The 25,055-nt window shown below is 37.6% G+C and overlaps 1 protein-coding gene across 2 annotated transcripts; it reads left to right on the forward strand.

Annotated features, from left to right (window-relative positions):
• Positions 1-12,698: 12,698 nt before the first annotated feature.
• Positions 12,699-16,093, forward strand: LOC113274728 (sec-independent protein translocase protein TATB, chloroplastic-like). Of its 2 annotated transcripts, none has more exons than XM_026524119.1 (6): positions 12,699-12,947; positions 13,225-13,346; positions 13,423-13,482; positions 13,578-13,743; positions 15,309-15,458; positions 15,614-16,093. In XM_026524119.1, the coding sequence occupies exons 1-6, from the start codon at positions 12,740-12,742 to the stop codon at positions 15,775-15,777; spliced, it is 870 nt and encodes a 289-aa protein (XP_026379904.1). In that variant the 5' UTR covers positions 12,699-12,739; the 3' UTR covers positions 15,778-16,093. The 2 variants fall into 2 exon arrangements, with proteins under 2 accessions (XP_026379904.1, XP_026379906.1); XM_026524121.1 differs by having other exon boundaries at positions 15,309-15,452.
• The last annotated feature ends 8,962 nt before the right edge of the window (positions 16,094-25,055 follow it).

The raw sequence follows: 25,055 nt of genomic DNA on the forward strand, positions 1-25,055 counted from the left end.
TATCTTGGAGTTATCAGTTGTCTCCCGAAGAATGCCTTCTTCTACCGTTCGTCCCTGTTTCGTCTGTTTCCGGTTTCGCCCTGACTATACGTTTCGTGTTAATTAGGAGAGTAAGAGTCTTACATTGCATCCGTAGTCGATTGTTGTCGGAAAGGTATGATAGCGTCTCACTGGTAGTCAGGCTTGGTGCGTTCACGGACAAAGATTTCGATAGGCAAACAGTCGTATTATTTCCAGAAGTTGATATGTTCACATGGTCGGCTGTTGCTGCGAGGTAATCGATTCCAAGCTGGGAATGATCCGTTCCCATCCGATGAAAGGTATGCCCGAGTGGTTGCTTGTTGGCCCGAGCTTACTTGCTTCCAATTTATCGAAATTGAGAGGAAGTAGTCATGAGTAGGTTCTGAGATAGACGAATGCCCAATATACACTGGTCTGTGACGTGTCTGGTCCGAAGTAGCCGAGTACTAAACATAGTTGGCGTGGCATTGTGGCTCAAGTGATTATCTTCGGAGCAGCATTTGCTCCTTGTCCATTCAGCGTCACACACTAGAGGAATATCCCAGTCACGCGTTGCTCCAAGTATCGCCGAATCGCCCATGCCATCATATTCCTGTCGTATCTCGCCGATTCTCCTCGAAGGCCCCATGATGCTCGGAACTGGAGTTCTGAAGTCCCGAAGTTCTTTGCTGAACTCTTCATGTGGTTTCAACCAGCACCTTTCAATGTGACGTCCATGACTGATTGATATATCTTGGTGAGGTCCGCTGGACTACCTTGACCAACTTGTTTGAAGCGGTTGTCGCGATCGAGTCTGTTGACCATCATTATGTTGATCGGGTGCCGCACAACCCGATTTTTCCGAGCTATACAGATGGCATCTTAACTTTCCCCTATGTCAACACATATCCAATAGGCATTAAATTAAACTCGAAAATTCTTAATTCCTAGCTGTCTGAAGATTTTTTTTTGCAAAAGTGTTGAGAAAAAAGAAGAAGAAAGAAGAAAACCGAAGTTAAATTTCTTTTGTCCAAGATGGGCATTCGTGATCTACATACTCCATCTTGAGGGAGGGTATTAGGAAATAATATAGGAGTCTATATTTATGAGATATACACTTTAAGGAGTTTGAGTTATATTAGGAAAGTGTCTATGTTTAGAGTTTGATCTTAGGTAGGAAAGTGCCTTGAGTGGTCGTCAAGTTTGTGAATAATATAAATAGGCTGTTAAGCCATAAGAATTATACACCAAGATTGTTATCAATGTAATCTTTTATGCTTCCGCGTTGATGCTCTCCTCTCTCCTGCTCGATCCTTAACATGGTATCAGAGCAAGGTGAGAGGAGGGGAAGAAAAGTAAATGTTTTGGTAAAGAGATTGCAAAGTCGAAGGGAGAAAGAAGTTCGAGAATTGTTTTGCTGTGTTGGTGTTCATCAGGGTCCGAGTAAAAAAAAAAAGTTTGAAGCTGTGGAAGGATCAAGGTTGAAGAACGTAGCTGACATCTAAAAATCTGGGTTGCTGTTGTGATTGGAGGTTTTTACATATAGAAAAACGTTAAAAAAAAGAGAGAAGTTGGGTGCTGGCATGAATACAGGTGGAAAAGAGTTGTTGATGTTTGCCGAGGTATAGGGCAGACTGTGAAACATTGGTTGTGACTCAAGTTTGGGTTGGTATTGAAGAGAAGAACATGAGTTCTCGTGTTTGGTGAAGATACAAAGTTGGAGAAATCAACGAATCGTTGTTCCATGATTTAATGCCTGTCAAATCGTGTTCGTGTGGGTTTGTTCGTGAAAAGAATGACTTAAAGGTTCGTCTCTGCCGCAGATGAAGAAGAACAAGGGTTAAAGAAAGTTAGGTTAGGCCATGATATGACAGTAGTCCAAAGACGTGCGTTTGTGGCTTGATTTGTGGTCATGGAGAACTTAGGGTTTCTGAATGGAAGGTGAGTTTCAAACCTACAAAGAAGTCAAGGAAGTGGCTGTTACTGGTGCTGTTTGAGTGCCAGTTACTGATGAATGCTAATCGCCGGGAAATATGGATTGCTGCCGACGTGTTTACTGCCAACGTAGGTGATTGATGGCTGATGATCATGGATACTAGTGTTTTAAGAGAGTCGCGTGAAAGTAGATTGTGTTGTTTGCTGTCAAGCCGTGGTGGTGTATGTCTTCACCAGTGTTCGAAAGTCAAAAAAAAAAAAAAAAATTTGTGATGTTTCGTTGCTAGAGCTTTAGGGTTTCAAGACGACCTAAAAAAAAAACAAAAGGACGTAAGATACTGCTCCAAGACCTGGTGTCTGTCAAGATGTGTCGATGGGTGATTGGCATATAGGTTTGAAGGATATTTTTGAGGTCATAAAAGAGTGTTCCAAGGATTTACTACCGACAGATGGTGCCGTCAGTAACCAGGTGGCTAATTGGGAATTCGGGATACTTGATAAATAAGCAAGAGAAAGATGAAATTGATGCCGAGGCTTCCAATGAGACGGTGGTTGCTGTGAGGCTGAGAAAGAAGAAGTTGGGTACTATCATGGGAGTTCGGAGAAGAAGGCACATGCTGTGATGTTGCTGCCATTGATGCTGCAAGAAGAATGGTTGTTCCCAGTGGTTGTTGTTGCCGAGAAGAAAAGGAAAGGAAGACAAGTGATCCGAGCTCGTTGTGTTATTCAGGAAAGTAGTGGCTGCGTATGGTTATTGTCGCTGGTTTTACAAATCAATAGAGATGGAAATTTGGGTTTCACGACTCAAGAGAAGCTGTTGGAGCTGTGATTGCGTTGGTAGAAAAAAGACGAGTTGAGTTTAACTGTCTTAACTTCCTGTTGATGGAATCCGCAGGCAAGTTGCTAAAAAAAAAATATGTAGTTGTTACAGAGGCTAGCAGTTATATGAGAACTATTACAGGTGAAAAAAAGTGTGACAAAAGAATGTCACAGTTAAGTGTTACTGAAGAATTGTTACAGAGACATAACAGAAGATCAAAGTTGGTACTGCAGTCAAGAAGGACTGGTACAGTTTGATGAAGTTGATCGAATTCAGAAACATGGTGATTGAAGAGTTTGTGACAGAAATTTGGAAATCCTACAAAGTGTGGCAGACTTTGTGTTAGTTATTGCTTGTGGCAGAAGCATAACAAGAGAAAGATTGTGAGAGAATCTTAAAAAAAAAAAAAAAAAGTGTGAAGGTTTCGCAACAAAAGCGTGACTGGAACAAGAGAAGAAGAAACAACATTCATGTTGTGAAGAAAAAAAGAAAAGAAAAAACAATCACCAAGAGGTGATGAGAAAAAGAACAACAATAGTAGGTTAAACTCCTATGAGTTGTCGAGAGAGTACAAAAAGTATTCTATTGAAGAAACCAAGAGTACAAGAAGTATTCTACCGAAGAAATCGAAGAGGACCGAAATGTTCCTAAACTACGAAGAGGACCGTAACGTCCTTAAACTACGAAGGGGACCGAAATGACCTTAAACTACGAAGAAGAAGGGACCGAAATGTCCTAAAACTACGAAGGGGACCGAAACGTCCTTAAACTACGAAGGGACCGTAATGTCCTTAAACTACAAAGGGGACCGTAATGTCCTAAAACTACAAAGATGGGACCGTAATGTCCTTAAACTTCCGAAAATGGGACCGTAATGTCCTTAAACTATGAAGGGGACCGAAACGTCTTTAAACTACGGTCTGAAGATTTTTTTTCGCAAAAGTGTTGAGAAAAAAGAAGAAGAAAGAAGAAAACCGAAGTTAAATTTCTTTTGTCCAAGATGGGCATTCGTGATCTACATACTCCATCTTGAGGGAGGGTATTAGGAAATAATATAGGAGTCTATATTTAGGAGATATACACTTTAAGGAGTTTGAGTTATATTAGAAAGTGTCTATGTTTAGAGTTTGATCTTAGGTAGGAAAGTGCCTTGAGTGATCGTCAAGTTTGTGAACAATATAAATAGGCTGTTAAGCCATAAGAATTATACACCAAGATTATTATCAATGTAGTCTTTTATGCTTCCGGGTTGATGCTCTCCTCTCTCTTGCTCGATCCTTAACAAACTGACTAACTGAAATGGATAATGTGATCAATTCAAGTTGGCTGCTATCCCGATGATCATTCGCAACGAGGAAGTGTTCACCGCTAGAACCCGAGATAGATTAGATGTGCCCCGATATGAACTGACACGACTAGGTGCAGCAGCTTGGTATATTGCTTTGTCCCGAGATGGCTGATTATTGTTCATAGTCCGACTGGCATATCCTAATGAGCTTTGCAGACTTAAGCGAACTGGATCATTATGTCGTGCATCCATTGTGTACACCCTCCAAGCGACCTTTCAAACCTCCTATGGACTCAAAAAGGTAAGTAACTGTAGGGCGAATCCGAAGAATCATACACTCCAACAGTTTACTTTTATAAAGATGATTACTTATGCAGAGCCGATTTTCGAATCTCAATCAAAATGTTTAAGTTTATTCCCATCAAGTAGCTTCCTAAGGCTGCTTGGCCACATACGAGGTCAAGCTAGACATACACCCGATCGTTTAATGTATTAAGAAAATATTGATGGCATCTTGACGTTCAATTCAAACATGACTATGAGTACCACAATCGTAACTAGTCTTAGTAGAACTAGTCGTTACAAATGACTGAATCATGAGGTAGCGTTTTAAGCTTAAGCAGATCATGTGAGGAAGCATTTACGATAATGTGCAGGTGTATATTGGAAGCCTGTATGCCATGTATTCTTTACCACATCTAAACAAGAAGCCTGCTAACAGCATTTGAACACTTAACAAGGCACGAAGGCATGTGCCAGAATGACATATTTGCAAAAATTCCTAAGTTCGCTTTAATGAGTTCTCATGGCTTGGGCGCATTCATTAGAGTATATCATGTAGGAAATAATCAAATGGAATCAAGAGTTCAGAGAAGGTATGTCTCCCAATCTTTTGTTTCAAGATGAGTTTTCTGGGACTGAGGACAGAGATGGCTTATGTAATCCGTTGACTGACTTGTGACTCTTGTCCATAGCTACCCTGAATTCTCCAGTCCGGAGTTGGCCGAGATGGTTGACCCGAAGTAATCGTTCATAACAGAATCTTCCGAGATGATTTCACTGAAGGGTCGATTTACAATTAAAGATGTGTAATTCTCAGCATCCTTTTTTTTTTAGCTTCGAGTTCCAATAACTGGTCCCATGGCCTGCACTTTCATAAGTGACAGTTCTTGACACTGCCCTTGTGTTAGAGAAGTGATTGTCGTTGCCGCGATGCGTTATTATGCTAGAGTTCAACACCCTCTGCTACGTGGCTGCCCCCCTTCGTTGCATGATTCCAGTAGGTTCTCCCAGTGTTGAGCCGTCATGTCTGGTATTGACCAGAGATGGAATCTTGAACCTTCCCGAGAAAATCACGTATGAGATGGTGGTTCACGGTGGTCTGAAGAAGCGTATGCAAGTCCAATTTGATTGTGTGTGCAGTTCTTTTCCAATGAGGGGTAGTGATCAGAAGTTGGTGAGACCCGAGCCAAAGATTGTTCTGAGGTGAATGGCAACAATCCCCATCCGAGATGATTCTACACGATGCTGGGTGGCCGATACTCCACAAATTCAGTGGGTAAAGTCTGGTGGTTTGGTTAGAGAGGATCTTTTCGTCTCCATGAGCAAAGTTTCCCCTCCCTTGGAGTCTACGTCTCCGCTCAAAGCCCGTCCTTTTACTTCTCAATTGGTACTCGGGATTGGATTTATGCACCTGCGATCATCAATTCAGGTGAGAACGGTTATAAAAATCAAATGACCCCTCTAGATGTCATTGTTGTAGATGCTCTGGTTGAGGTATAACTCTAACAACACAGAATTATCAAGATAAATGACATGTTCAAGTAGGATGACAACACATTGAAGAGTTAAGCATTTCGATGATTTAAACGGCTATTGTGACAGTCTACGTATAGATGATTATAGCGACAATCCCAACATAACAAGGTGATGAACTTTCTCAGCTTATTCGTGTATCTAATTACCATCCCAACTGCTAACTTGTTATCCTACAGGCATTCATTCATCATATTGCTTTTATATACACTTGTTTTCTTCCTAATGAGCCGATCGCAAATTAAATTGACAAATCTAGTTATCTCCATATTACAGCAGCATCTAGAAACCAACATATAGATAACCCTACACATGCTAAAAAGATTGGACACACAGACTCCCTAAAACAATTGAAGAAGCTACTTCCCGCAATATCTCCTGCCTATACCTACTGGATTCTTAGTACGAATTAAATTTACAAGAGTCTGCATTATATTCTTTATTAAACTGTGTTTAGTGTTTCAGGAAACAACAAAATATCCATTTAACATAGGTGCGTATCTTATCACCAGCTTTCAAATAAAGCAAGCAACAGAATCTGTGTACAATAACGCACAACCAAGATTCCCTATGTATTAGCCATTACACAAAGCATTTCAGTGATTTCAATTTTAAAACGCTTAAAGCTTCAACAACATATCTCTTCAAGGAGTCGATACAATTTCAAGTTCAATCATGTCACAATGAGAATACGCAAATAAAATGTTCGGGTTCATGGCGGATACACATGGATCAACAGTAGACAGTCTCTTCCAAAACTACGGAATGAGACATCACCCTCTTCCCAAAATATCTCCCATATTTTTCGTTCAGCGCTACTTCACGATGACTAGATATTATGTCAAGCTTGGAAACTTGTAATTCATAGTTACAGGTAGTAAAAGCAATTAATGTCTACATGCCAAACGTCTCGGATTTACTTTCTCAAATATTGAAACAAGACTATTCATCCTTTCTTAGGGGGGTTGCACTTGACTAGGCCAATCATTCTTATACCAGGCTACTTGGGGAAGATTTTAGATAGCATTTATCAAAATAGCTCGCAGAATGAGGATTAAGGAGTTAAGAATGTTCCCTGTTATAGATGAATGTCCCGATAGAGGTGTGCTATTCTGGGACGAGCCGACTCAATTTTCCCGAGTTGAGTTCCCGGTGCAAGTTGAGTGTAATCTTCCCGAGTTGATCTGAAGCGACTGGTATGTGTCCCGATTTGACTTGGCACGAGATGATTTTGATCCGAGCAGGTTGACTAAGTTGTTGTAATTCCCATTGATGCTACAAACGGACTTGGTCGAGATGGTCACTGATTGGAGCTGCCCCGATGAACCCAGAGATGGCCAGACCCGAGATTGATGCTATGAATCGACATGGTTAAAACAACCAAAGTTTGATTGAGCTGTAACGTTTGGTCCCGATGATGATTTCTTCCGAAGCTGAATGCTGAGACCCGATTAACTTGATTGTGATTCCATGAATTTTAATCAATTAATGAATAAAATTCGACGAAGTCTAAAACCCTAGTTTTCCATAAACACCTTTTAAAAAATTTGTGCTCAAAACATTCGGATCAAAGTGTTAACAAACAAAATAAGAGATAAATGAGAAGAAGATTCGTCCTGTTTCAGATTTGTTCTTCGTCGAAGTATCTCTGTTTCCAATTTTGTCGAAGTTCTCTTTGTATGTATCTCTGGTTCACCCACACACAACTACTGATGTTTTTTGCCGTTTGCTGCCTGAAGATAGCTTTTTCTAGTCCGAGTTCCACATTTACCCTTCACACTTCAACACTCAATAGTCAGTAGATCAGTACAAATTTCACTTGAACTACTCCTAAGCTAAAAACTACAGATCCGAGACTCTCGGTCCCCTTAGTCTGTGTCAGAATGTAGTTGCTAAAAATCTAACAATCACACCCAATGAAATCTAACACCCAAGATGAAGATCTACAAACAAATAAGAGATGAAGTGCATCGAAGTAAACATGAGCACAAGGTTTTTTTCGTGGTTCAGCTGTTAATGAAGCCTACATCCACGGGATTTCACTATGATCGGAAGTGTTACATATAAACTCCATTACAAGGGATTGAAGTGTTGGATTAACTTCAACATAGAAGTCACTAACAAGCTGGTTAGGACAAGATTAGGAAATTGATGTAATCCTAAGGGAATTAGAAGTCATCTAGTTCTAAGAAAAGGAAAGACATGTAATAAGGTAATAGGACTAGGAAAAGGAATTCATAGTTCTATATATATATGATCACCAAAGTTGTGCTTGATCATATGAGCAAGATTAGAGCTTGTGTTTAGTTTTGAGAGATTTTCTAAACATCAATAAAGAGAGTTGTCTTTATATAAGCTAAGTTTCATCTTGCAGTAGCCATTAATTGGTATCAGAGCAATAACAGTATTGGATTAACTTCAACATAGAAGTCACTAACAAGCTATTGGAGTTTAAGCTCAAACATGTTGGAAGAAGTGAAGTTTGGGGATGGATCTTCTGTAGAAATTGAAGGGAAAGGATCAATTTTATTTCAGAGCAAGACCGGAGAACAGAAGCTTGTCACAAACATCTACTTCATCCTAAACTTACAAAGCAACATTCTAAGTTTAGGACAAGCTACAGAAGTTGGATGTGATGTTAGAATGCGACAAGATTATCTAACAGTTCATGACCCAAGTGAAAGACTTTTAGTTAGAGTCTCACGCTCACAGAATAGACTCTACAAGATAAGTCTCATGATTGGAAGGACATTGTGTCTGAATATGAGACTGGAAGATCAGACATGGAAGTGGCACGCAAGGTTAGGACACATAAGTTTTAGAACCTTAAAAACTATGTCTCAGAACAAGATGGTTCGAGGGATACCACAGATAACGATGAATCAAGGATCTGTGAATCATGTTTAGTTGGGAAACAAACGCGTCAAGGTTTTCCAAAAGCAACAACATTCATAGTAGTAGTAAGTCGCGACATGGTGTTTGATGAGACAACACATTGGAACTGGAAAGAAACTAATGATGGACCAAGTAGGGATCCAGGAATGTTTCACATGAGATGGGGTCAAGTAATTGATGAAGGCGAATGACCCATAATCATCAATACCAATGGAAACAATGATGTTAATCAAGAAGAAGAAGAGAATAATGAAAACACTGAGAATAACGAAGAAGTAAAACAAGAAGAAGAAGAAGAAGAAGAAGAAGAAGAGGAGGAGGAGATCGATGAAATAACTCAACCCATTCCACTGCGAAAATCAACAAGACAGACTCAAAAACCACAGTATCTGGAGGATTATGTTCTTCAAGCAGCAGAGGAATGTGAGACATTATTGTTGTCCATTAATGACGAACCAAGAAACTTTAAGGAAGCAAAGCTTTCGCATAAATGGATACAAGCATGTAGAGAAGAAATTATTTCAATCAACAGAAACAAGACTTGGTTTCTAGTTGATAAGCCAGGTGAGGTAAAAGTGATTGGTCTTAAGTGGATCTTCAAGGTTAAAAGAAATGCTGATGGAACTATTAACAAATATACGGCAAGACTTGTAGCTAAGGGATACGTTCAAGAATCAGGCATAGACTTTGATGAAATTTTCGCACCAGTTGCTAGACTAGAGACAATTCGTCTCTTGATAGCAGAAGCTGCATCAAACTTATGGGAAATTCACCACTTAGACGTTAAGACATCATTCTTACATGGTGAATTGCGAGAAGATGTGTATGTTGAACAACCAGAAGGTTTTTATGTAAAAGGACAAGAGCATAAGGTTTATAAGTTATCAAAAGCTCTATATGGTATAAGACAAGCTCCTCGAGCCTGGAATACAAAGTTAGATCAAATATTAAGAGAAAACAGATTTGTTAAGTACTCTAAAGAAACATCAGTATACAGAAGAGAAGAAAAGGGAACGCTTCTTGTGATTGCAGTCTATGTAGATGATCTATTTTTGACTGGCAACTCCCTTAAGGTGATCAATGAGTTCAAGAAAGAAATGTCGTCAAAGTTTGAGATGTCAGACCTCGGAAAACTCACTTATTACCTTGGCATAGAAGTCCATCAAGGAGTAGATGGGATTCAGATTAAACAAGAAGCTTATGCAAGGAGAATTTTGAAAGAAGCGGGACTTGAAACTTGTAATCCAACTAAGATACCAATGGAGTTTGGACTTAAAGTTCCAAAGGCACAAGAAGAAGCAGAGCTTGATCCAACGAGTTATAGAAGAAATGTTGGATGCCTTAGATACTTGTTACACACAAGACCGGACTTGGCTTTCTCTGTGGGAGTAGCAAGCTGTTATATGCAGAGTCCACGCAAGTCTCATGGTGATGTAATAAAGAAGATATTGAGATATCTAAGAGGAACAATCAGCTATGGATTTAAGTATGGTCGAGGAGGATCAAAAGGAATTGTTGGGTATAGTGACAACAGTCATAATATTGACCAAGATGATGGAAAAAGTACAACTGGTCATATATTTTATCTAGGAGAAGCACCTATTACATGGTGTTCACAGAAGCAAGACACAATAGCTCTGTCATCATGCGAAGCTGAGTTCATGGCCGCAACAGAAGCAGCTAAACAATCAATATGGCTTCAAGAACTGTTGGGTGAAATCAAAGGAAGAGAACCTGAAAAAAGTTCTCATCAAGATTGATAATAAGTCCGCAATTGCACTCACTAAAAATCCAGTGTTTCATGGGAAGACGAAACACATTCACAAAAGGTATCATTTCATACGAGAATGCATCGAGAAGGAGGTCATTAACGTAGAACACATACCTGGAACTGAGCAGAAAGAAGATATATTGACAAAGGCATTAGCTCGGATCAAGTTTGAAGAAATGAGACAACTGATTGGAGTACAAGATATGTTACGGGTAAGGTTGAAGCTTAACGGGGAGAATGTTGGATTAACTTCAACATAGAAGTCACTAACAAGCTGGTTAGGACAAGATTAGGAAATTGATGTAATCCTAAGGGAATTAGAAGTCATCTAGTTCTAAGAAAAGGATAGACATGTAATAAGGTAATAGGACTAGGAAAAGGAATTCATAGTTCTATATATATATGATCACCAAAGTTGTGGTTGATCATATGAGCAAGATTAGAGCTTGTGTTTAGTTTTGAGAGATTTCTAAACATCAATAAAGAGAGTTGTCTTTATATAAGCTAAGTTTCATCTTGCAGTAGCCATTATGAAGTTCTTGTTGAGCTCTAGATTGTGGGAAGAAGAAGCTGGATCCCTAAAAACATCCCTCTCTTTCCCTTATAAAGGGTAGGGATACACATAAGTTATAATACTTCCCATAGGGCTGACTAGGTAGGATAAGAACTAGCAAAGAGGTAACAATTCCTATACATGGATGTATCCAACTAAGTTACTCTCGCTCTAATCTTTGGACACGTGTCTGTTATATTTTTTGCTCATACAAAAACACTTCAGAATACCATCACGAGGATGGAACGTTATAACCTGAACTAACTAGCTGGTGAAGCTCTTTGTCGGCTCACACTTAGGGTATACCATGATATACATGAATGTTAAGTGATTTAAGAAAATAAAAAAAATATTGCGCTCCTAAAAAAAGTTTTTTCTTAATTTGGTCTATTTATAAGTTAAAATGGAAAAGTGATAATACCTTAATAGAAGTAATACATACTATATAGAATAATAGATTTACATGTCTTATTTATTGTACATAAAAGCTATTTTGCTCGAGTTTGCATCTTATTAAGAGGAAAAAAAAATTCACCATACATAATCTTAAAGACTTGACATTTTATTGCTTACAAAAGCCAAGAGTTGAGGTGTTAGAGGATATTAAACTGATCAGATGCCAAATAAAAACCACTCAGGATATCCAAATGCCAATAACTGAAATTCATAGAGGAACTTTTGTGGATGTCGTATTTATATATATATTATGTTTAGTTTAGTTGGAATGATAAAATGAGAAGACAAGAGCTATTGAAGCAAACTAGAGATAATATGATGCCAAACAGATTGTTATGCTAAACCTAATTAGTGACCTTGGTTGTATGTTTTCATGTCTCGCATTGTCTGAACCATCATGGTCGTTTGTTGTAAATGTCCATCTGTCCTCTAATTTGCATAGCTTTCGTCATTGTTGATCTCCAATTTAGATGTTTTTCATTCTAGGGATAAAAGATGGGTAGAACTGAGATGTAGACGCCCGGGGAAACTGAACTGCACTTGTAGTGGGATTAACGGCGCCACGGCGGTGTTAAAAACATTAGCTAAGAGCATCTCCAATGTTAGGGGTGAAGGTAATCCTAGGTGGAGGTCCTATTAATACCTTTTTGTTGTGGGTCATTACTATGTGGCTAAAAAAAATGAAAGTTATACTTTCTACCTCAAATTTCATCTCCAATGCCAAGATATTATTACCCTAGAACTTAGAGACAAATTAATTTTGGAATAAAGAATTGATTATGTGTCAAAAGACCTTGGGTCATGGAGAAGGTAAAGATATGACTTTCTCCTTTACCCTTTCTTATTAGATGACATCCATGTCATACTTTTACCTTACCTTGACCTTGGCATTGGAGATAAATTTTTGGTTAGAAAAGTGCTAAATCTTAGATGTCTTGTCTTTTTAAGACCTTCACACCTAACATTGGAGATGCTCTAACAAATTCAACACTTCAACTAACTACTTACAGATCATAACACATGCTATAGATGGACCCCAAAATTCAATCCTGACCATCCAAACGAATCACATCTATCAATCTAAGATTTCGTATACTTTTTTGGTGACGAAAATACCCTTGTATCGCCCTTTTCCTGCTAAGAAATTGGAACTAAAGCAAAAGAAAGTCTGTGCAACTGAAAGAAAGAAGCCAATCCCATTAACAAATGGCTTCAACGATTTCACCTCCAACATTTTTGTGTTCATCAGCACAGAAGAAATCGACTTCTTCCTTCACCATCTCATCATCTTTAGTCTTATACCCTAAAACTTCAAAATTGCATCTTTCTACTTCAATTCCTCAACTGGGTCTTACTCCATGGAGTGGTTTGAAGCATATGGGTATTTCGGTTAGACCTCAAACTTTCAAATTAGGTAATTTTCTAATCTGGGTTTCACTTCTTTTATACAAATTCATAACTAGTTTCAGCTCAATTGATGTATTAAATTTGAAGCTTTAAAGTGTTTTTCTTTCTTTAGTTTGGACCAAAACTTATCAAATTAGGTAATTTTGTAATCTGGGTTTGCTAAATATATCACCTTTTCAACAAATATAAGCTCAATTTGGTGTACAGAAAGTTCAGAAAGTTTGAATTTTGAAGTTTGTTTTTGTTAGGGTTAGTTGTTGAATGTTTGGTTTGTGTTATTGCAGGCAGAAAGAGAAAAATTAGAGGGAAAGTTGTTTATGCTTCTTTATTTGGTGTTGGAGCACCTGAAGCTTTGGTTATTGGAGTAGTTGCTTTGTTAGTTTTTGGTCCCAAAGGTCTTGCTGAGGTGAGAATTCGGATGAACATATCTCAGTTTATCTCTTGGTACCAATTGTTTTCTTACTTGACTTGTATAAATGTAGGTAGCCAAGAATCTGGGAAAGACATTGCGCGCTTTCCAGCCGACAATTAGAGAACTTCAGGTAAGTGGTTTGGTGCATTTGTAATTTATATAAAGTTAGTTCTTATGGCAGGGAAGAAGTATTAGCTTTGTCTGATGTTACCTGTATTCCTTCAGGAAGTTTCGAGGGAGTTCAAGAGTACGCTTGAGAGGGAGATTGGTCTAGATGATCTTCCACCTTCAGCGCAGAACAATTATAGATCCACAAATGCCACCACTACACCTCCAACCTCGTCTACGGCGCCTTCTGCTGTTGAGAGTTCTCCGGACGTGGTTGATCCAAGTAAGTAACTAGAAGGAACTGGTATCAGTTGGAAATCAAAACAATTTTTTTTGTTGTATTAATTAGTTCATCTTTGCTAGTGCATTGGTACTATAAACCATAGAGTATATGACATTTATGAAAGTTGCAAGTCCTTGACTAAGAAGCAGAATTTCTAAGAAACTGCATTGATTAGATACTTCAAGGTTCCTGTTTAAATGTCAATAGAGGTTTAGATACTTCAAGGTTCCTGTTTAAATGTCAATAGAGGTTGGCCACTGCTATTGCATGAGAGTTCGAGCAGTGGATTTGAGTTAGTTTTTGATTTTATTGTGCTAAAACTGCTGCTAAGAGAAGAAGTGACTAGAGAATCCTGTTCTTAGAACATATATTATGAAGTTTTGGGTACTAGGAAAATCGCACGAATCATTGGTGTTTCATAGTTTTTTTTTGTGGAATAAAGATTAAGCTGCCGAATTGGCAAACTTAGAGCAGGATTGAAAAGAGCCGTGGATCTGAAATTGTATCCGGAGTTGTTTGGGTTTGAACTCTGCAAATCTTAGTAATTTCAAAATCAGTTGCTAGATGCCGTCAGAATAGAACCTGTCTCACAGTAGCACTAATGGAGAAACAAATCTACAGTATTTCATATGTGGTCATCATGAACACTACTTTCATGCACTCCCAAACTTGTAAGGTACAAGCTTTTGAGTTTTTTCCATAAGATTGGGCGAAGCCGGAAATCTTTCTATGGGGAAGCAAATAGTAAAGCAACTAAGCAAAAAAGGGCTTCAAACTCCATTTCTAAAATAAAATTAGGCTTGGGAGCCAGTTGGATAGGGGTAGCAACTGCAAACCCTTGTTATACACTGACTCCGCCCCTGATTGTATCCGTGAGCATAAATTGTTAGGAGATGACAATGGGGCAACCTTCAGTGTTATAATATAATCCCAGCATAAATTCTATGTGTTGGATGACTGAAGTAAAATTATAAAATTCTGCATTCTGGACTTCATTTGGAATGATTAGGTGTTTGATGAACCCATTTTATTTCTACTGTAAACAGTCTTTAGTGTGTCTGTGAAGCATTCCAAAATCCAACCTAGAATACGCTCCGGAACTGATTTCAATAGTTGACTCTGTGGGCATGCATACCTTCTGCTGGTTGGGGTATGTTGTGCGGTGATCTCTGCTTTCCACAGTTGTGCGCTTTGTTCTGTTCCTTTCATAAGTGTGAGATGTCAGTTAAGACAGTCCGTTCATGCATCTTTGTCTTTTTTTATCAATTCATAAAGTGTCTAAATCATGATGTAGAAAGCCTCCTATGGAAGACCTTCTACTTGCAACATAGACATGGTTCTTACAATTAGTAATTAGTCCTCAGAACTTCAATGTCAATACTGATTCCTCCCAAGCAGAAAAGAACCTATCTCATAGTCATGTTTTTCGCTTGCCTTCTATTTGGGAACAATTCTTGTTCCTGCTTCATCTTTTTGTCTCTCTATCTGTCCTTGTTTATCTTTCTTCTTTTTACTCATGACCAAAGACAAAAACCGTAATCTAAAGTAATTGTTTATATATGCAGATGGTGCAGAGCCCGCAGAACCCCCACTTAACCTTGGAGAATTCCTAGTGAATGCAAATATAAAATCGAATATTGCCCAGAAGGAAAAAGAGGCAGCCCTTAAAGAAGAACAAGAACAATCTGAATCTCAACCTCAACCTCAACGTCAAGGTTTCTAATTCTTCAGTAACCTCTATTGTAGTTTCATTTGTGATTTTCCTTCTTTAATCATGAGATATTCACTCCATAACTTCTATCGTAGTTTCATTTGTCATTTTCCTTTATCTAATCATGAGATACTTATTACATTGTTTGATTGGTAACAGAAACAACAGCTCCAGAAGCCACTGCAACAATTCCAGAAGTCACTGCAGCAGCTCCAGAAGTCATTGCTGCAACGCCTCCATCTGAGACGGTTGAAAAGATTGAGAATGAAATCACTTTACCAAGCGATAAAAAGGAGAACGAGGTATCTTCTTCGACGAACTGAAGATGATGGATACAATTCACCCATTTCAGGTTTCAATTACCATTTTTTAGACCTCGGTAAATCGCCACGTTAATTTAATGAGATTTTTTTTTTACCTAATCAGTGTAGCATAACTGTTTTTGTTGTATACTATATCATTGTGGCAACGTAGAAATTTAGTTTTGCCAGTCTTGTAAGTCACCACTATATTGAGCATTCCTAGTAATGTATTTTTAATGAATTCGTAATAAAGTACTCGTATCATTTGCTTGTAAACTCAAATGACTCAGATGGGTCCATAATTCAAAGAATCAAGATCTACGTCATTTTTTCTTTATTACCAATTTACCATTTTTTGAATCAAACAGAAATTATATTACAGTATATTTCTAACCTAGGAAAACAGAAAATAGGACAGCAAATAACAAATTTGAGATAGTCTTTAATCTCCGGATCTTGTTCTCAAGGATGAAACATGATGTTTGTGACTGCTTTTATCTGTATTGGTTTGCTCTAGATCCATTATACATTGATTAAGTTGTTGAACTCAGTTACTTGCAAGTAATGTCTTTCATTCTTCTTCGTTCGATGGAGTCCACTCCTGACGATACTACATCATTCTTTATCCTCCTTGTTGTAACCATTTCATTTTGGTTAACGGGATGACTCCGAGTTTTTTTTTTTTTTTTGATGAAAAAGGTTGATATATTAATTAAGCAATGTAACACAAAAGAACAACAATTTCATTTTTATCAAAAATATTAGAAAGAATGCTCTCTTATTGCACTCGCTGATGTAAGTGCGTTGACAAGTGTTGAAGTCTTCTGATCCTTGCTTCTTTTGCCACTGAGTCCGTTGCGGCGTTGTGGTCTCTGCTTATAAATTTTACCTTAGCTTGTGGTAGATTTCCTATAATTGAAATAGTTAAATCTATAGTATCCTCAGCTACCCATGAAGCATCTGTGTCTTTTTTGTTGACAGAATCCGCCAGGAGTTTACAGTATGTAGCAATATAGACATTGGATAGTATATTGTCTTCTAGCCATTTTTAATGCCTTTAAAAGTGCTTTTGCTTCTGCGTGCAAAGCCGAAGAGGCCAAATCCGAACCAGCTGAAATATGCATGAAAGCTTCTTGGTCAAGCGAATACAGAATAAAAGCGTATCCCATGGATATGTTTTCTTTATTATACGGAGCATCAGTGAATATTATCCAATCTGCCTTGTTGTTGTTCCATGAAGTTTTATGAAACTTCGCTTTTTGGGTATCTTATATTTTGGCCTCTTTATTATACGACACAGACTGTATGAATTTTTTGATTTGTTGAATCAAAGATATTGTATCTGGAACGGTTTTTCTAAACACTACTTCACATCTATATTTCCAAATGAACCACAAGATAGTTGCAATCTATTCACAAAATTTCAAAAAATTTGGATCTGATATCCACATTTCAACCCACTTGCTAATTGTGTCTGCATTGATTTGCAAGTTCATTGTGTCCAAAGAGCAACCAAACCAAATTGATCTAGCAAAAAGGCAAGTTCTAAATAGATGATTTTCCGTTTTCAGCGCTTGGTTATTACACATTGGACGCTCAGGAGACATCTCTGAATTGTGGGATACCAGTCTGCTAGTGGTTGCTAAGGCTTTTTGAACTAGTTTCCAAATAAATAGTTTAAATCTGAGGGATTGACTGTAACTTCCATAATTTTTCCAAGGAAAGTTAATATTATCTTCATCATCTGTATTTTGATTGATGAGATAGTTATAGATGTTTTTTGCCGTAAATCTCCGGAATGATGATGTTTCCACCTGATTCTGTCTTCTTCCTCTTTATTAGGAGTAATAGCTAATATTTTTTCTTTTATTTCTGGAGCGGAAAAAGCTTCTATTTTTCCAGTGTCCCGTGTCCTAGAGACCTTCATTATTTATTAGTTCTTGAACTTTTTGCTGCAAAGATTCTTCTCTATCCTTGGTTTGTTTATTCTGTCCGTATTAGGAATCCAATTGTCTTCCCAAATATTCGCATTAGCTCCATTTTTCACTTGCCAAATAATTTTTATTTTGTAATATTTAAATTTTTTGAATGCTTGTCCATATCCAAGAGAGTTCATAATTTCTTGAAGGTTCTAAAGGATTTGAGTTGTGATAATATTTCGCTTCATGCAGTTTCACCCACAGTTGATCTTTTTTGGTCATTACTCTTCTATCTAGCTTTGTTAAGAGAGCTATACTAAAATTATGCGGATTCTTTATTCCCAAACCTCCCTGCAATTTTGGCTTACACATGCCAATCCACGCCTTTATATATCCACCTTTGCCTTTTGACCTATCTTTATTCCACCAAAAATCTCTTTGAATTTTATATCATTTGTCCAGAGTATCTTTAGGAAGAGCCAGCAATACTGTTTTGCCCGCTTAAGATAGCATCTTTGATTTCCATCCTTGTAAAGTATAAAAAATGTGTGCCGCAGGTGTTGAACGATATACTCTACACAGGTGTGGGCTTACAGGGCTAGAGGGCTCAGAAACCTACTTTTGACGGCCCACAAGCAAATCTGTCCCTGTCTTTAGAAACGGTTCAAAATTCTCTTTTCTATTTTTATCAAAGAAGAGAGGAGTTCCAAGGTATCTGTCCTTTTTTGTCATCAGCGAGATTTTTAGGATTTTCGCTATTATTTTTTCATGTTTCGGATGGATTTTGGGGCTAAAATAGATGATGGATTTTGGGGCTCAGAGTTCAATTTTATGTAAATCGTGACCAGGCAGGGCTGAATTTTGATAGATTGGGAACGAATTTGAAGTTGAGGTATATACATTGGAAACGGGTTCGTGGAAAAACATTGGAATATGCGTCTTACAAATACTTTTGAAAAATATCCATGACCACAAGGTCATAGGTTCGAACCCCAATTCTAGTGTTTTTTTTTGTTCACATTATGCAATAATAGAATAGAACACAGTTGAACGCCAAAATATTACCAAGAATCTATCTTACAAAAATAAATGTGTTCTTGCCCATCCAATGGTTCTGAATTAATCTTTTTAAGCAATCAATGGCTCTCATTGCTTTAAAAGTGGAAGGAAGTGAAAGCGATAAATCTTGGCTCACGCTGCACCCTCCTCCTACACTCCCATCCAACGTCTCAAATTCAACTCTTGTCTCTTTATTTTCATGCGTTACTCTTAGTAGCACATACGTTAGGGCTCATGATCTTCTTCTTTGATATTAGGGTTTCCGATCTTCCCTCTTTGTTATTCATTATTTGCACCACTCAAGCCTTCTCATGAGTCTCATTCATATCCAACAATCAATTTTTCATAGTACGTTACAATTGTCCGCCTACATAAACCCTAACAGAGGTCATCATCTACCCATGTTTTTTACGCCTCCTCTCTCAAGAACGCTAGGTAACGGATACTCCAATTGATGCGGGTTTCTCTTTTCGGGTTTCTCTTTCAATCACACAGGCCATATATAAATTTTACATTTCCAAGTTATTTTCTTTGTTTTATTTCAGATGAAAATAGGTGCCATCCATCTTAGGTAAATACTACTCCGTTTGATCCTTGCACATTCAGAATTTTACAAGTAAATTGCTTTGATTTATACTTTTGGTATCTTTTTAGTTCAGAAATTGCAACCTTTCGTTCAGTAATTTAGTAATTCGTGTTCAATGTCTGTCTAATTTAACCTTCTACTGTTGATGTTGTCTACTCTTGATGTATGATTTTAAAGAAAAAAAAAGTCATACATATTTTGGCTTTTATACATCTTTACTGAATTGGGTTGATTTTTCTTTTTAGATCTTGCAAAGATATCTTTTTGTATAAACATCAATCCAGAAACACTAAGAGTATGGCATTTAGTTTGTCAATAAACTAAAATCTATGATTTTAGCTTACAAATCATGAGTTAATGTTATACTTTGTTTTAGTATCAACAATGATTTTACAATGACTAACCGTATAATGGTTTCTTATGTGTCTTTGATAGACATGCTTGGCAGCGGTTGTCTAGGAGATTTTTGAACCAACGTTGATGGCACAAATACTTAATTGCAGTGCCCAAATACTCTCAGAAAAATTAGTAAACATTTATATGCATAATTAACAGATAAATTTATCTGGGCGTTCGAGATTATGAAAGTATAATAATTGGAATTCATTGATTTGCAGAATAACTATTATGAGATTCATTATAAGCTTTCTTAATTTCTTTCTTCCTAAATTGCAATATGTATATATATATTGTTTGTCGCTTGCGAGATAGTATTACTAATTATGCAAGACAGTATATATATTTTCAGGTCGTGGAAATGGTAGGATATGAAAAGGCTACAAGAGAGCTTCTGGAGGTATATATTGTGCATCTTTCCTTCTCTTTTAGTGCTCTCTTTTACTGATTAACTTCTTGATGACTAATCATGTCGTTTTGATGATATTGAAATTTGTGAAGTACAAAAGAATATAAGAAACATCTGCTGCTTTTTAGAGTTAAGATCTTGGTCTCAGTTTTTTACCTCATAGAAAGTAAGACGCACACCCTTTGAGCTTGATGCTATTAACTCCTACAGCTGTTTGAGAGGTTTAATTTTTGTTGGCTTATCAGAAGTATGTACCAATCACGAACTCTGTTGATCGATCTTCTTCTAGCTTCCAATATTTGGGAGTGGATTCTCTACTGCATGCTAAGGGTAGAGCTTTCAGAAATCCCTCTTCTGTGACACAAGAATGCGCTCTACCTTGAAAAAAGTGAAATTTCAACTTTTTTTTCTTTGCTACCTATTGTGCTTATCGTTAGTTACTTCAGGTTTATCCCATTAGTTACTTCAAGTTTATCTACGCGAGTAGGCATGATAAATTTTGATACGCCTGATGGTAGGCCTCAAAGATATTATATTTAAATGCAAAATGGTCCCCGGCAGCGGCGCCAAAAACTTGGTGGACCCGGAGATGTGTGAAAAATTAAGCGAAATGAAACGGCGGGCCTACAGTAATACCGCAAGTGCACGGTCGTCAGTTCTAGCTCGTGCAAGTACGGGTCGATCCACGGAGACTGGGTGTGTTTGGAGTTTCTAGCTATTTTGGGTTTCTAAATTGCTGTTGGGCTTTTGAGTGGTCAATGGGCTTTGAGTACCCTTCTGTTTTGGACTATGGGCTTAGTAAAGTGATCTGGGCCTTGAGCCTCTGAAGTTTACTGGGATTGGATATGAACTTGGGTTCAATGGAGTGAACTGAGCCTTGGGCTCAGTTGGATGAGCCTCAGGTTAAGCTAGGCTTTTCTTGTTCTGAACCTATTTCTGGGCCTTTGGTTGTGAACTAAACCTTGGGCTTTGTAGAGGAAGCAGCAGCAGTAGGAAGAGGAAGGAAAGCAATGCAGCAGTGCAAAGGGCAAGTGCACAGCATCAGGGGGAGACAAGGCAGCAGAGCAAGGCAAGTAGTAGCAGCAATTGAAATGGAGGAGAATTGGAGTGGCAGTGAACAAAAACAGTGTGAACAAGATAATGAGTAACAAAGCAGTGAACAAAAACAAAACAAAATGGAACAAAATGAAAGTGACACAAAGGCAATTATCCTAAGAAAAAGAGTGAAGAAAGAACAGGGCACAAAAATGACATGGCAAGATCCTAGGCATACAATTAGAGTGGGAAGAAAACCAGTTTGCTCACAGTCACTAGTGAGCACTAGTTTCTCCCCACTGCTCAATCAATACAGTGCCTCAAAGCTTCTAGCCAAACATTCCATCAAAACATGTATCACATGACAGGTACATTAACATTACATGGAACACAAACATCAACAAGAACATGCACTAGGAAAATTGAAGAAACTAAACATCACAGTGAACTAACATTAAACACAAAACTAAATTGAAATTAGAAACAAACAGAAATTATAATAACATAAACTAAATGAACATGGAATTAAACATGAAATAAAACAGAAATTGAAAATTAACTAAAATTGATTTGAAACTGAAATTGAATATTAACAGAACTTCACAGTCCTGGACACTGGCTAGTCCAGCATAACTTTTAAAACAACACCCACAACCCATATTTATAGTTACAAGCACAATTAGGGTTCTACCCAAAAAATCCCCAAATTGACAGTAGACTAGGGTTTGTGAAAAAAATACAATTAAACCCAAAATTGGTTCACCTAACCTTCTGATAATAACCCAATCAACCAACCCATGCTTCAATTAGACGTACAATCATGTTCCCCCAATTATCCCCAAATTATGAAATTAGGGTTTATAAGAAATAGAAATTAGGTTTACCTAATCACTGCAAACTCTTGATAGCTCTCACCCATGCTTCCTTACGGTCTTCTGATGCTTCCCACGCCTCCAATTGCTCTCCTAACTCACCTAATTTACCAATTTTTCACACGTTAGGGTTTTGAGAAAAATGTGTATAAAAATGGGAAATTAGGTGGCTAGATAGGTTGTAATGATGGTAATGGAGATGGGTTATGGTGTTTGGTTGATTTGAGAGGAGATGGTGGTGGTTGAGGTGGTGGTTGAGCGGGGCAGGGTAAGGTGGCGGACATGGAAGGAGCAGAGCTCGACTGCTCGAAGGAGGAAGATGAGAATTTGGGTAAGGTCTGTTTGGTTTGATGGGTATAGGGTTAGGTTGTTCGAGTGTGAGGCGGGCTCATCAGATTTCGATGTCTTGCGATGCTTAGCCGTGGGGTGTGGAGATGAAGATTGATCTAACGGATAAAAGTGAAGATGCTGGCAGCGACCGTTGGATACAGATATACAACGAAACTAACGGCGCTAGATGGAGTTAGGTGTTGTAGTGTTAAGCGGAAGTATCTGGGTTTGATGCACAGGCCTAGAAGCGATCGTTGGATTCAACTACAATCTAATCTGAAGGCTTGGAATTTAGGCGCTGTGGTGTTTGGCAGAGACTTCAGATTTTGATGCTCTATGAATGAGCGACCGTAGGATGATGAGTTGGATCCAATCTGACGGCTGAGAATGGAGGCGGTTTTGGTTATAGAAAATGGGTTTGGGTAAGGGTTTTGGGCCTTGGGTATGCCAAGCCCATATCTTCTTTAAGAACAATTCTTCCTTCTTGAGCCCATTCCTAGCTTTTTGGACGTGTGCTCCATTCTTTGCGGCTTCCTTGCGTAATTTCTTCCGGCTTTTCACTACTCTTCAACTCTTTTCCGCTCCGCAAGTTATCCAGACTTTATTTATTACCTAAAAATGCAAAATTAAGTAAGAAAAATATTTATTCTTGAAAACAATGAAAATACAGAATATGGGATAAAATGTAGAATTAATGCACAAAAGATGAGTTAAATGCCAACAAAAAGGGATAGATATATACATTATTTGGCACTCATCAAATACCCCCAAACCTGAATTTTACTTGTCCTCAAGTAAAACAAAACTAAGGAAATCCTAACTATACCACTGTTGTTGGTCTCTCGAATGCATTTAGCGTATGCACTAAGCCTTTTAAACCACTAAGTGTCCCTAGTGGACGAGTTGAAGTCTCGTGAAGGTTTTCTTAGAACGTACCTACAAAGTTCTAGGTCAAAATATAAGCTCAGATTCCATCAAATGTGACATGTGCAAAACAGTTTAAGCTCACAGCAAAATGGAGATGTCAATCTAGCTATCAAAGGCACAATCCTAGCACTGATAACAAAAAAAGACATGTGATAAGAGTGTAAAGTGTATCTACACATGTGTAAAGAAAGATCTGAAGTTATGACTACTAATCACCAAGAGATAGTTTCTCAGGCTAAGAACTGAGGTCGAAATCTAGCTAGCTGTCCGGACTTTACGAGAATTGTGAATGAGTTGGAGGTATTTCACAATTACTCGCGTTGTACATCAATGGCATACACCCTCCTTGCTTATTACAATAAAACAACAAAATGACTATTTACATGACTCTTATTTACATTGACTATTCTCTTTTATTTTTGGAACAAGAGATGATGGAATTGATAAATACTTGATTTTTTGTATTTTTCTGATTTTTTTTTTTTTTTTTTTTTTTTTGAATATATACATCGTTTTTTTTTTTTTTTTTTTTTTTTTTTTTTTTTTTTGAAAAGGAAACACTTTTGATACATACAAAAGGAAACAAAAATTACATGACACTTTGCAAGAGGTAGCCCTTTTTGATGCACCCAGTTAAATTCGATGGTTGTCTTTCTTAATGTAACCTCCACCTTCTATCCCAACCAACCAAAGAACAAGCTAGTCAAGTTTCGTTCAGTATTCTAAAGTGATTGGCAATCGTAACTTCCTATCAAACACCTTGAAGATCGAGGCCATACATGTATTGGTAGATCGTGCGCGTGCAAATTTCTTATCACAATGTGAATTGTGCTAGAATCAGGGTGCCTAAATATCTAGACTAAGACTCCTAATAATTACATATTTGCACAAGAGTCAACATTTCAAGGTAAATGAGCTCCATTTTTATGATTTTTTTTCAATTTTTTAAATTTTTTTTTGAATTTTTTCGATTTTTTTCAAAAAGAAGAAGGAGTTCGTTTTCAATTATGGCAAATTATCATGGTATCTACTCTATACCCCCAAACCTAAACTAAACATTGTCCTCAATGTTTCAAAATATGGAAAGAATTAAAATGCAACATATGGAAAGGGACATGCTGAGTAGAGTAAAAGGAGAGAGAATACCCGATTTCGGCGAAAGCAGAATTAAAACTCCGTTATTCAAGGCAAAAATCCAACATATTTCAGCCGAGATCATAATGGATTAGCAAAATATATACAAAAGGAAAAAAAGGTTTTTAAAATTTATCTACTTGATTATATACAAAAATTCAACATACACTAACAATCTAAAGAGTTGAGGATCAACCCAAAAGACAAAGTGTAGAGACATAGAAAGTTTCAAAACGCTAAAATTGGACTTAAATGGGAGTGAGAGTGAAAAACCGAATGAATCACCCCTAAACCAAAATTTTTCAACAGGTTCACTTTTAAGCACAAAATCTAACAATTTTAGGGGTGCAGGATTCACAAGGTCTAACTGAAAATGGACTTTGTTCGGGATGGGCAAAGAAATGCATTCCAATTGTGGCTCTTTAAAAGTGTTATATTTTGAAACAAAATAGTCCAAGAGGACTTGGGAGGCACACAGTTCCAATCCTAGATTAGGAATTTTCAAAAAAATCGGTTTGACAATATGGGTACAAACCAAATCTAGGTTGGGTGGAAGGCCATCAGATTGTGACTTAGGTAGAAGAATAGGCATATCATTATCAATCAAATCAAAATCTCCTAACTCATCTACA

The sequence above is a fragment of the Papaver somniferum genome, chromosome 4 (genome assembly GCF_003573695.1).
Source record: "Papaver somniferum cultivar HN1 chromosome 4, ASM357369v1, whole genome shotgun sequence".
Taxonomy (NCBI): domain Eukaryota; kingdom Viridiplantae; phylum Streptophyta; class Magnoliopsida; order Ranunculales; family Papaveraceae; genus Papaver; species Papaver somniferum.